Here is a 12,727-nt window from a genome sequence, read left to right as displayed (position 1 = left end):
TACATGTGCAGAACATGCATGATTGTTGCATAGGTACATACATGGCAATGTGGTTTGCTGCCTCAATCCCCATCACCTATATCTGGCATTTCTCCCCATGTTCTCTCTCCCCAACTACCTATCCCCCGCTGTCCCTCCCCTAGTCCCCCTCTGCAGACCCCAGTGTGTGATGCTTCCCTCCCTGTGTCCATGTGTTCTCATTGTTCAACACCCGCCTATAAGTGAGAACATGTGGTGTTTGATTTTTTGTTCTTGTGTCAGTTTGCTGAGAACGATGGTTTCCAGATTCATCCATGTCCCTACAAAGGAACTCATCATTTTTTTATAGCTGCATAGACAATTATTGAACCCTAAGCATTATTCAGTAAGCTGGAGCTGGCATTTCAATATGAAATTTCAAAATTATATGAACCATTTGTACTCAGTGAATGACAGCAGCACATGTCTTTATTTATAACGGCAGGGTTAAACACAGACATAGTTTTAAGTCAGTGTACTTCACGTAACATTCCTTAATGTCTTGAGAAGAACATGGAAACAAATTGGACAAAAATCACTGAGTCATCTATAGGTATTTTTTTTATTAGAAAAGAAATTAAGTGTTCTCACTAGGGACTGAAGAAGGGAATTAACAATCTTACAGTTCTAGAACAGCCAAACTTCATGATAAGGGAGTCTTCAGTTTTCAAATTGTGTGGGGCTCTTTCACAGATGTACTCTTGGGGTAGGGAGCTGTTAATTTTCTCAAATGTTTTACATTTTTGCTTTAATTTTTGCTGGTACTCTAAATCAAATAGATACAGTGTTCAGGATTGTCTGGATGGCCAGCTTAAATAACCGCGTGTTCCACGTGCTCACAGCTTCTGAGCTTGTGCCTCTGATCCATGTGACACCAAGACCAACTATGCTAACTTTTCATGTGATTTCTCCAATTGGATCCTAAGATCATTTCCTATGAGATCTGTGAGAGGACAAGCTTGGGAACACTGGTTCAGAGCAGTGATTCTCAAGGTAGGATGGGATGGGGTGGGGTTAGTGGAGAGTTGCATGTAGTTTGAATGAACATTCAAAATACTCACTGATTTCATAACACAAACTCCATAAAATCAAGCAGCGAAATGATTTCAGCTAATGGACAGTAGCAGAAAACCAACTATGGATTCCTCATTGTAGAGAAGGAGTCCAGATAAACATACTTGAAAAACACTGGCTTAGCGGTAGAGGCATGCCGACACATGGAGAACAGTAAGAAATGTGTGCCAGGCCGGGTGCGGTGGCTCACGCATGTAATCCCATCACTTTGGGAGGCTGAGCAGGTGGATCACGAGGTCAGGAGATCAAGACCATCCTGGCCAACATGATGAAACCCCGTCTCTACTAAAATACAAAAAAATTAGCCGGGCGTGGTGGCACGCACCTGTGGTCCCAGCTACTCAGGAGGATGAGGCAGGGGAATTGCTTAAACCCAGGCGGCGGAGGATGCCGTGAGCAGAGATTGTGCCACTGCACTACAGCCTGGGTGACAGAGCAAGACTCCATCTGAAAGAAAGATTTCAGCTAATGGACAGTAAGAAAGAAAGAAAGAAGGAAAGAAAGAAAGAAGGAAGGAAAGAAAGAAGGAAAGAAAGGAAAGGAAAGGAAAGGAAAGGAAAGGAAAGGAAAGGAAAGGAAAGGAAAGGAAAGGAAAGGAAAAAGGAAAGGAAAGCAAAGAAAGAAAGAAATTCGTGCCCAAGAGAAAGAACAATTGAGGGTCAGTGAACGAATCCTAGCCGAGAACTTGTCATAGTCTTCTGAAAACCAAAGAGCGCATCTAGAAGAAAACGATGGCCTGTCAATCTTCTTGGCACTGTGGTTAAGAGCAAGTTGATCCACTTTTAAATAGAGCCAAAAGAAAAAAGCTGTTTGTGCTCCCAAATGCATCCACCAGGAAACACTGTCATCATTTGCAATGCCATCCAGCTCTTGAGGAGGGACGTCAGCGTGGGACCTGCTCTGCCTGGAAAGAAAGAATGGGATATCTCCTTGTAAGGCAAAATCCTTCCTTTCTCTCATTACCAGAATACTTACTCCTGCCATTTAAACCACACTGTTGCAGATGGCCTTGAGATGCAGCTGTCAGTATTTTACTGACAGCATAGAATGCTGAAGGAAAAGGCCAAATGCAAGTAAGGAGACTTTCTGAATATGGGGAACTCTAATAATGCCCACACCAAAAGAGAAGCAGTTGGAGAAATGACATTTCCCGTCTTCTTCCATTCTTAATCTAACCCTAAATTGCTAAACATGTCCCAGAATAGGAAACCTTTGGTAACACCATTAATTGGTTTTGAGGGCTTTTAGTATTGGTGGTAAGGCCAGGAAGTGACATAGGGTTCATTCAGACAGACATAGGGTTCACCTGCTGTGAGGATGTTGTAGAATTATGAGAAGATTTATAGCATTGACTATTTCATTTCAGGGAACTCAGTTGTATTTTTTCAGACCTTTTTCCTCATTCTGTTGCTATGCAGAGAAACCATTACATATTACGTATACTCATTAACCAAGGGACGAGTTATCGATTAGCAGGCACTAGATATCACTCCAAGAACATTTTGGTTAAAGATTCATTCATTTCTCCCTCAACTAAAGCAGGAGTGCTTGGATCTCTCTGTATACAGGTCTCTGAATCAGCCTGCTTGGGGGCTAGCTAGCACTAGCTATGCTGGGGATCTGGGGGAAGGAGGAGCTCAGATTCCAAAACCATCATGATTCCGTTCTAAAATGTTCATTATCCTGTGGTTTTCTACTGAGCCAAAGATCTTTAGGTTACGGATTTTAGAAAACTTTTGTTTTGGCTTTTGGGAAGCCAATTAAACAGTTGATTTGTCAAGTGAACACAGGTAAAGCCAAAATGACATCAGTTTCACATTGCATTTAGAATAAATCCAAATTGCTTACCACGGCCTGGGTGCTCTGTCCCCTGCCCACATTTCCCACTATTCTTCCTTCTTACTGCACTTCACTCACTCTATTCCTGCTTTCTTTCTGTTCCACAAACATCCCTTATCTGTTGCCACCTTGGAGCCTTTGCACTTGCCGTTTCCTCCACCTGAAAAGCTCTTCTGCTTCATCTCTACATAGTGGTCTCCTTGTCAACTAGGTCTCAGCTCAACCCTTCCTGAGAGATGCCCTTCCTTACCACGTTAGCTCAATTTTCTCCCCACCCCCTGACATCTTCTATTCTATTCTATTTCAGGATTTACTTGTTTTTGATCTGTCTACCTCTCTAGAATTTAAGTTCCAGGTTACCATTTTATGCATCGTTATATTCCCATGCGTCTGGCACATGCTTAATAAATATTTGCTATATGAAGGTTGAGTGAAAGGATTTCTCCCATTGACACAATCTCTTTGTAAAGTGTGATATTCATAAGCAATTGACATCGCGGTTCCTCAACCCACCCCAAATCATTCTTTCCCTAGCTAGAATGCTGTCCTGCAGTATAACAAACCATGGCAGAAGAATCCACGGTCTCGCATGTTCCCAGCCCAGCAGCTCACCTGCCATTCACCTGTGGTTACTGCAGAGCTCCAATCTGCTTCAGCCGCGTCTGCAGCTCCCCACTCTGTTGCATACTGACTAGATCACTGCATCCGCCTATGCAATCCTTACCGATAAAGACTCGAGGCACCTAAAAAAGCACATGACCCAGGACATAATTAGAAGATTAGAAAGAACATTTCTATCCTTCACTAAATGTTTCCTGTGATTCCAAACTTTTCAAATCACTTTACAACCTGTTCATGTATATGCTTACAGGGCAGGACTTCCTTACTGTTATAAGAGGTAACGTTATTAACTCAAGAATGCTTTTAAGACAGAAGAGTTTTCAAGTTGAGTATGCTATGCATGAGCTTGTCCAACTTGTCAAAGGGATCTACAAATTTCACTCTACAGAAACATGTTCCAGAGGGAGAATTTTGATTGGCTGGAATCAGACCACCCAGATTGACCTCTGCTTTCTCTGCATCAGAGACCACACCTAAGATTATAAACTGGGCCACAGCAATCAGGAAGGAGTGAGTTCATTTCTAAATACAGCTGGAAAAGTAATAGCATTAGGTCTCTGATTTTTCAGGTCCATGGTTTATTAAATACAATTATCTCTCTGTGTTGTTAAAACACAGGTGAGGGCCAGGCACCGTGGCTCACAACTGTAATCCTAACACTTTGGGAGGCTGAGGTTGAGAGGGTCACTTGAGCCCAGGACTTTAAGACCAGCCTAGGCAACATAGTGAGACCCTGTCTCTACAAAAAAATACAAAAATTAGCCAGGCACAGTGGTGCATGCCTGTAGTCTCAGCTACTCAGAAAGCTGAAGTGGAAGGATTGCTTTGATTCCTTCAAAGGTCGAGGCTGCAGTAAGCTGTGATGGTGCCATTGTACTCACACCTGCTTGACAGAGCAAAACAAACAAAACACAGGTGAACCCTGTCCTCAACCAGGTGGATGTAGTGGTATTTGAGTCTCCTTTTATCACTGGTTCATGATAAGATGGTTAAGTCACCCTGGATGTGGGTGAGTCACCCACACCAAGCCATAGTCATGACACTTGAATAGGCTCCTCTCTAGTACAAGCTTCCTCCCTGCAGCTAGGAGCAGACACATTCCAGAATTTCAGAGGGCTTTTAGACTCTTGAGGGAGGAGGAAATCCCCTCAACATGGCTGAATTTCCAGGCCAAGGGTGTTCCACCAAGGCTGCTTGGCAGTGAAGAGACAAGCACCATGGAGGTCACCACGTCATCAGAGCCAGTGGGCCTCCCACTGAGTGCCAGGAACACACTGAAGGGAAGGGAGAGGTGGAGGCAGAAATCAGAGAGACTATTTTTTAAAGCTCTGGGCTCTTCTCAGAGAGCATAATAATTTGAGCAAATTGTCGTAAAGAGTGAGACAGATGAGAAATGGAACTTAATTACTGCGGATGAGTTCTTACAGTACTTTTATTACAAAGGGGGTCTGGGCGGAGGTAGGCTTTAAAAGTAAAGTCTAAAAATTAAAAATAAATCTTGCACATTTCCGTGGCTATTTCCTGTGCTCTAACAGGATAACCAAGGCTTTGAAAACCCACAGCCCTGGAGCTGCCTGCCCCCCAGCCTCCTGAGACGGCCCTGAAATGTGACCAGGCTGCCCCCAGAATGGAGTTTTGTGCTCAGTGTCTGGCAAAGAAGCGAAAGGCTCCTTTACCCTCACACCCATCCTCACACCCAGTTTTGTGGACAACCAGAAAACTGCCTTAAATTGTATCAGTGAATGGCACCCCTAAAGGGAGCTGAATTGCAGGCTGTACAGGACGGTGTGGGAGGCTGTGGCAGTGAAACAGAAGCATATAAGAGGCACTGTTGATTCAGCTGAGCAAAGAAGAGGAAATACCCTGTGCTGCCTCTCCTCCTGTTCCTTCCCATCCCAGCCTGCTTAGGGGAACTCGAGAGTCCACTAATAGCAAAGAGAGGAAAGAACTGCCACCCCCAAAACGAGTTTGGTAATCCTGTGGCTCTTACTTTCCTGGAGTAGGTTTCCCCAGCCTCAGCCAGGTGGCATCTCCTGCACATCAGAGTTACTCAAATGCAACTATTCAAAGTGATTTCTCAACACTCTCTATCACAAGCCACCTTCATTTGTCACCTGAACAGCTGCTATAGCCTCCCAATGTCTCCTAGCTTCAACCTTTACCCTTGCCCTACTGTCTCTTCTCCCCACAGCTGCCAAGTGACCCTTTCAAAGCAGAGTCAGATCAAGTGACTCCTCTGCTGAGCATCCACCAGGGGCATCTCATCTCACACCGAGTACCAGTCACAGTTCTTCCAAGCTCCTGTTAGTGCTCAGATCTCACCTCTACTAACTCTCCTACTGGCTCACAGTGCCTCTGCCATTCCGATGCATACCGACCTCCTTACTATTCCAAAAAGACCTTTGCATTCACTCTATTAGTAAATTGTATATGCCCATCTCCCTCAGCTCCTGTAGATATTTGCTTGAATCTTCCCTTCTCAGTCAGACCCAAAGGCTCCATCTAAAACTGGGTCCTGCTGCCTCCTCCCTATTTTCCTACTTTTCCTCATAGCACATGCCATTCCCACCTCCCAACATACTGTATTATTACTATTCAGCTGTGCAAATAATCTGTATTATTATTGTATTTCTCTCCCCCAATAGAATATAGGTTCAACAAAGCAGAAGGTTTCTTTTCATGGGAGAAAAGGTAGACTTTTTTTTCCCCACTGTCCAGAAAACTGCCTGGTACATAGTAGATGCTTAAAAATATTTGCTGCATCCAGCAAAATCATCATTCAAATGTGAAGGAAAAATACTTTCTAAGATCCTCAAATTTTGCTTATCTTAGAAAGTATTTCTAAGATAACAATTTTTTTTTTTTTTTTTTGAGATGGAGTTTCGCTCTTGTCTTCCAGGCTGGAGTGCAGTGGTGTGATCTCTGCTCACCGCAGCCTCCACCTCCCAGGTTCAAACGATGAAGTAGTAGTTGTGATTACAGGCCCCCTGCCACCATGCCCAGCTAATTTTTGTATTTTTATTAGAGATGGAGTTTCACTATGTTGGCCAAGCTGGTCTCGAACTCCTGACTTTGGGTGATCCACCCACCTCCCATCGCGGCCTCCCAAAGTGCAGGCGTATACTTAGAAAGTATTTCTAAGATAGTACAAATTATTTGCTCAGCTGAATAATAATAGTAATACAGTAAGTTGGGAGGTGGAATCACCTTGCAAGAAATGCAAAAAGAAGTTCTTCAGAGAGAAGGGAAATGATAGAGGTCAGAAACTCAGATCTATGTAAAGACAAGTGCATAGAGGAGAAGGAAATGAAGGCACTAATGTAGGTGCTGTGACTATAGCAAAACAAAACAGGCTTCACCAAGTTCATGGCTTGAAGGCATTAACTTTCCATAACCATCTCCTGCTGATTACCTACTAGATACAGCTACTTTATGGAATAATTAATATCGCAGCAGCTTTCAGATGCTTTCAATACAAACCCTTCACTGTTGGGGATCAAACATACAACTTAAAAGATTTATTCTTCCCCTAGGAGGAATGCATTCAGGATTCAAGAATCTGTGAAAAATATTTTTTAAAAAATTAAAAATAGGCTTGTTGAGGTGGATCACATATGTAATCCCAGCAGTTTGGAAGGCTGAGGTGGGAGGATAGCTTGAGGCCAGGAGTTCAAGATCAGCCTGGGGAACATAATAAGGACCCCCATCTGTACAAAATCTTCAAAAATTTGCCGGGTATGATGGCTCATGCCTGTAGTCCCAGCCATGGGAGGCTGAGGGTCACCTGAGCCCAGGAGTTTGAGGCTGCAGTCAGCTACTGTTACACTGCACTCCAGCCTGGGTGGCAGAGCAAGACTCTGTCTCTTAAAAATATAAATTTAAAATATCACTAGAAGAAATATTATTGCTTCATAAAGAAATGAAAAAGCAATTGTTGGTCAAGCATGGTGGCTCACGCCTGCACTTTGGGAGGCCATGATGGGAGGTGGGTGGATCACCCGAAGTCAGGAGTTTGAGACCAGCTTGGCCAACATAGTGAAACTCCATCTCTAATAAAAATACAAAAATTAGCTGGGCGGGGTGGCGGGGGGCCTGTAATCCCAACTACTACTTGATCCCTTGAACCTGGGAGGTGGAGGCTGCAGTGAGCAGAGATCACACCACTGCACTCCAGCCTGGAAGACAGAGCGAAACTCCATCTCAAAAAAAAAAAATTAAATGAACGCATGAAGAGGTTTGCTTTACCTGCTGGAGAATAGATGCTGTTGGGCTGAGAACAATAATCCCAAATTTTGTTACATATTGGAATCCCCTAGGGATCTTTCCAAATAGTAATGCTAGCCAGGTGTGGTGGCTCATATGCCTGTAATCCCAGCACTTTCTGAAGCTGAAATGGGTGGATCACTTGAGGCCAGGAGTTCTAGCCAAGCCTGGCCATCATGGTGAAACCCCATGTCTACTAAAAATTAGCTGGGCGTGGTGGCATGTGCCTGTAATCCCAGCTACTCGGGAAGCTGAGGCAGGAGAATCATTTGAACCTAGGAAGCAGAGATTGCAGTGAGCCAGGATTGCGCCGCCATTACCCTCCAGTCTGGGCGACAAGAGTGAAACTCTGTCTCAAAAATAAATAAATAAATAAATAAATAAATAAATAAAAATAAATGCTTGGCTTCCACCTGTGATGTTGTGATTTAGTTATTGAGGGGCATAACTTGTGCATAACGGTTGTTTTAAAAGCACTCTGGGTGATCCTAATGTGCAGCAAAGTTTGGCTAAAATGTCCTCAGGGTGGCAACCACAGTAGGGCCCATAGTAGTGTTTGCACTGCCCTTTACATCTCTCAGGGCCTCAGCATCCTATGCAGCTAGTGGTCCCACTAGGCAGCAAGAGCCTCTCTTCGTTGTGTCTGCTCTAGGACCTCAGCACACAGCAATAGAGGAACACAAAGCCCTACTCTGCACCAAAATGCTGACTTCTTATTAGAGAGAAGGGGAGAAACAACCTCCCATGCTTTATACTCAGAACCCAGAGACAAGCTTGTAAGTCAAACTAAAACTGAAATCGGATGTGTGCTTGGGCCAACACTATGCTGTAGAATATGTATCCTAAAAGGGAACTTAGCTGAGTTGGTGGGACACTTCTCACCCACCTCGCAGCAGAACTGATACAGGTGATGTGGTAGGCATCCCTCCTGAAGCCCAGGACTCGAAGCCAATGATGCTGAGGACAGGGCAGTATTTTCAGATGGAGGAGAACAATTTTGAGAGAGTCCCATAGTCTATTCGTAGCAAATGGGACTTTGAGGTCACCTAACATGGTCTTGCAGCTGGGATCTTTGAGGACTACCGGGTGCTGCTGACTTGCCCAGGGTCACACAGCCAGCCATTATAAGAGCCGGGCCAGAACTCCAGCCAAGGTGGGGCCTGAACACATCCCTAAATAATTTAGAATAAGGGGCAGATAATGGTGTATTAGATTTTTCCCGTGGGAGGAATTAGATAAGGAAGAATTAGCAAATTAGAAAAAGAAAGCCTAGAGAAAAGAATGAAGAACAAGATTCTCTTGTTAAATTAACAAACGTCACACTCGGCCCTCCCCAGGTGTGATGTGTTAATTTAACAAGAACATGATTCTCTTGTTAAATTAACAAACATCACCCCAGCTTCCACTTACAGCCCTGTCCGCTGAAAACTGTCATTTCCTAGCAGTGCTTAAAACAAAGACGCTAAGTAATTCCCCAGGGACTTCCCAGCAAGCTGCTGGGCCCACTTACCCCCGCCGCACAGCAGACATCAGCTGTACTCCCTCTTCTGTTCTGAAAGGACCTTTGGCCGCAGTGCCGAGCTCATTCAAGTGACTGAGATCCTCTCTAAGGCGCCCTCCCCCTCTCTCCTCCAGCTCCCGTATAGCCCTCCGGATGCCTTGAAGGACGGAGCCCCAGCCTTTTCCTAAAGAAAGGTACCGCTCTGACAAGGCAATCCGGGAGCCTTTCCCTAGCCATTTAAAATGAAACTCACCGTTCTTGCTCCGGTGAGCTGTAGCAGATAATCCTGAATCTCGTTAGTGTGGTTGGTGGCTGTGATATCGACAAATTCCAGAAGCCCTTGTTTGATGGGCAATTGACTGAGGATCTCTTGGGCCGTCCTGCAGTATGGGCAGGTGGGCTTGATGAACACAACCACCTTCCCAGGCTGAATTTTGCAGTTGACAAACTCTTGAGCCATGCCGACCGGCTGCAGTCCGGAGAAAAATACTCAGTAGCAGGTATTGCTTGGGGTTTTGAGCTCTGACCCAGCCAGCTGGCTCCTGTTAAATAAGGAACCTCCCTGGAGGCGGAGTTTGCCTGATAGCTTGCTCGAGTTTTAAAGGGACAGCTTCAAAGACATTTCCGTCTGGTATACTTCACTAGTTAGCGATGCCTAGGAATGCAGTACTTGCTATTTAATCATTGGTAGCTATGAAAGACACTCTGGAGGCTGGAGGCGGTGGCTCACGCCTGTAATCCCAACACTTTGGGAGGCCGAGGTGGGCGGATCACAAGGTCAGAAGTTCGAGACCAGCCTGGCCAATATGGTGAAACCCCGTCTCTACTAAATATACAAAAAAATTAGCCGGTCATGGCGGCACAAGCCTGTGATCCCAGCTACTCGGGAGGCTGAAACAGGAGAATTGCTTGAACCCAGGAGGCATAGGTCACATGAGCCAAGATCACACCACTGCACTCCAGCCTGAGTGACAGAGTGAGATTCTGTCTCAAAACAAACAAAAAAAAAAAAAACAAAAAAAAAAAAAAGGAAAATAAAAGAAAAAGATTGGGAGTGCCTGCCCATTGACAATGATCAGAGTTAAGTCACCTCTGGGGAAGCATAAAGTGTGTACTCACACAGGGGCTGAGGAGGCAGTGAGCTCTTAAAGCAAATTCTTGTTTTCCTTCTAGGAGATACAGGTGTATTTTATATTATATTATATTTTTGAGACGGAGTTTCGCTCTTGTTACCCAGGCTAGAGTGCAATGGCACGATCTCGGCTCACCGCAACCTCCGCCTCCTGGATTCAGGCCATTCTCCTGCCTCAGCCTCCTGAGTAGCTGGGATTAGAGGCACGCGCCACTATGCCCAGCTAATTTTTTGTACTTTTAGTAGAGATGGGGTTTCACCATGTTGACCAGGATGATCTGGATCGATCTCTTGACCTCGCGATCCACCCGCCTTGGCCTCCCAAAGTGCTGGGATTACAGGTTTGAGCTACCATGCCTGGCACAGTTGTATTTTAAAATGTAAACAGCATCACTTAAGGAACAGAACACTTTGAAATCTCTTTAGAGGAAGTGAAATTGACACTGTGACTTTGCACTCCTTATGAAGGTTGGCCTCAGGGTGTTTTGCCAGGACTGTATGGTGGGTGTTCGTTGTGATCTTTTTAATGGAATTCATTCTCATTATTTAGAAATCTGGAGGTCTCACCAAACAACTGGACTTACAACTTACCTCTGAAAAGTCAAGCTGGGCAATACAGAGCTTGCACCCTTTAGTGGCAGCTGCTGGGGCTGACAGCTGTTGTCCCCTCTGGATAGGGCAAGTCGTGGCTTTGGTTTGCCACAGGTCCCAATGAACAGGCCCATGCCTTTGAGACACTAGCTTCACCCCATAACCATTTGAGCTGGTGACCCTTGAACAGCGGTTTAGTATGGAGACAAATTCCAGCACAATCTCTGATAAGAAACTACAGATGAAATGAGAATCTTTTTTCTTTGTGGTTGACCCTCTGTTTTTACTGTTTGTGAGTGGAAGTGACTCACATCATTACTAACTCACATCGTTACTAAAATTAAAATGGCAATATGAGAAAGTCAGATTCTGAGTCACCAAGAGGGAGCTAAGTGACAGCTCAGTCCAGAGAAAGGCTGTGGCAGGGCTGGAAGGCCACTTGGAGGCTCAGGGCTCCGGACTTCCCACTTTCCTCCCTAGTAGGCTCCACCACCCAGTCTGAGCCTCCTCTCTTTTTCCTTCTTTTCCCTCAGAACCCTGGTCCAGGCTCTTCCCAGAGGACCCCAGTAGGGGTCTAGGGTCTCTTTCAGGGCCCTCAGGGCTGCTGCCTTGTTTTCCTCAGCCTGAGGTTTATCAGCACGACTTGTACCTTCTACTCCCTCTGAGCCTTTCTCTTTTCCGGGTCTGTTGCTGGCTCCTCCCTTCCTGCTGCCTCTTCCTCAGCCTGCCACTGTTCAAGTTAAAAGCCACCACCACCACCACCACCACTTTCTTTTTTTTTTTTTTTTTTTTTTAATTTTTTATTGGATTTTAGGTTTTGGGGTAGATGAGCAGAGCGTGCAAGACCGTTGCGTAGGTATGCACATGGCAGTGTGCTTTGCTTTGCTTCTCCCCTTCACCCACATTTGGCATTTCTCCCCAGGCTATCCCTCCCTACCTCCCCCTCACACTGGCCCTCCCCTTTTCCTCCCAATAGACCCCAGTGTTTAGTACTCCCCTTTCTGTGTCCATGTGTTCTCATTTTTCATCACCTGCCTATGAGTGAGAATATGCGGTGTTTCATTTTCTGTTCTTGTGTCAGTTTGCTGAGGATGATGTTCTCCAGATTCATCCATGTCCCTACAAACGACACGAACTCATCATTTCTGATTGCTGCATAATATTCCATGGTGTATATGTGCCACATTTTTCCAATCCAGTCTATTATCAATGGGCATTTGGGTTGATTCCAGGTCTTTGCTATTGTAAACAGTGCTGCAATGAACATTCGTGTACATGTGTCCTTATAGTAGAACGATTTATAGTCTTTTGGATATATACCCAGTAATGATGATTGCTGGGTCAAATGGAATTTCTATTTCTAAGGCCTTGAGGAATCGCCACACTGTCTTCCACAATGGTTGAACTAATTTACACTCCCACCAACAGTGTAAAAGTGTTCCTTTTTCTCCACATCCTCTCCAGCATCTGTTGTCTCCAGATTTTTTAATGATCGCCATTCTAACTGGAGTGAGATGGTATCTCAATGTGGTTTTGATTTGCATCTCTCTGATGACCAGTGACGATGAGCATTTTTTCATATGATTGTTGGCCTCATATATGTCTTCTTTCGTAAAGTGTCTGTTCATATCCTTTGCCCACTTTTGAATGGGCTTGTTTGTTTTTTTCCTGTAAATCTGTTTGAGTTC

At 44.8% G+C, this 12,727-nt stretch overlaps 1 protein-coding gene across 2 annotated transcripts; it reads right to left on the bottom strand.

Moving 5' to 3' along the window:
* Nucleotides 1–429: 429 nt before the first annotated feature.
* On the bottom strand, nucleotides 430–9,840 carry GLRX (glutaredoxin). Of its 2 annotated transcripts, none has more exons than XM_008991782.5 (3): nucleotides 9,570–9,840; nucleotides 3,544–3,674; nucleotides 430–1,996 (listed from the first exon to the last, which is right to left on the bottom strand). In XM_008991782.5, the coding sequence occupies exons 1-2, from the start codon at nucleotides 9,774–9,776 to the stop codon at nucleotides 3,561–3,563; spliced, it is 321 nt and encodes a 106-aa protein (XP_008990030.1). In that variant the 5' UTR covers nucleotides 9,777–9,840; the 3' UTR covers nucleotides 430–1,996; nucleotides 3,544–3,560. The 2 variants fall into 2 exon arrangements, with proteins under 2 accessions (XP_008990030.1, XP_008990031.1); XM_008991783.5 differs by having other exon boundaries at nucleotides 3,555–3,674.
* Nucleotides 9,841–12,727: the final 2,887 nt, after the last annotated feature.

This window comes from Callithrix jacchus, chromosome 2, assembly GCF_049354715.1.
Source record: "Callithrix jacchus isolate 240 chromosome 2, calJac240_pri, whole genome shotgun sequence".
NCBI lineage: Eukaryota > Metazoa > Chordata > Mammalia > Primates > Cebidae > Callithrix > Callithrix jacchus.
This window is presented reverse-complemented; position numbering and strand designations above follow the sequence as displayed.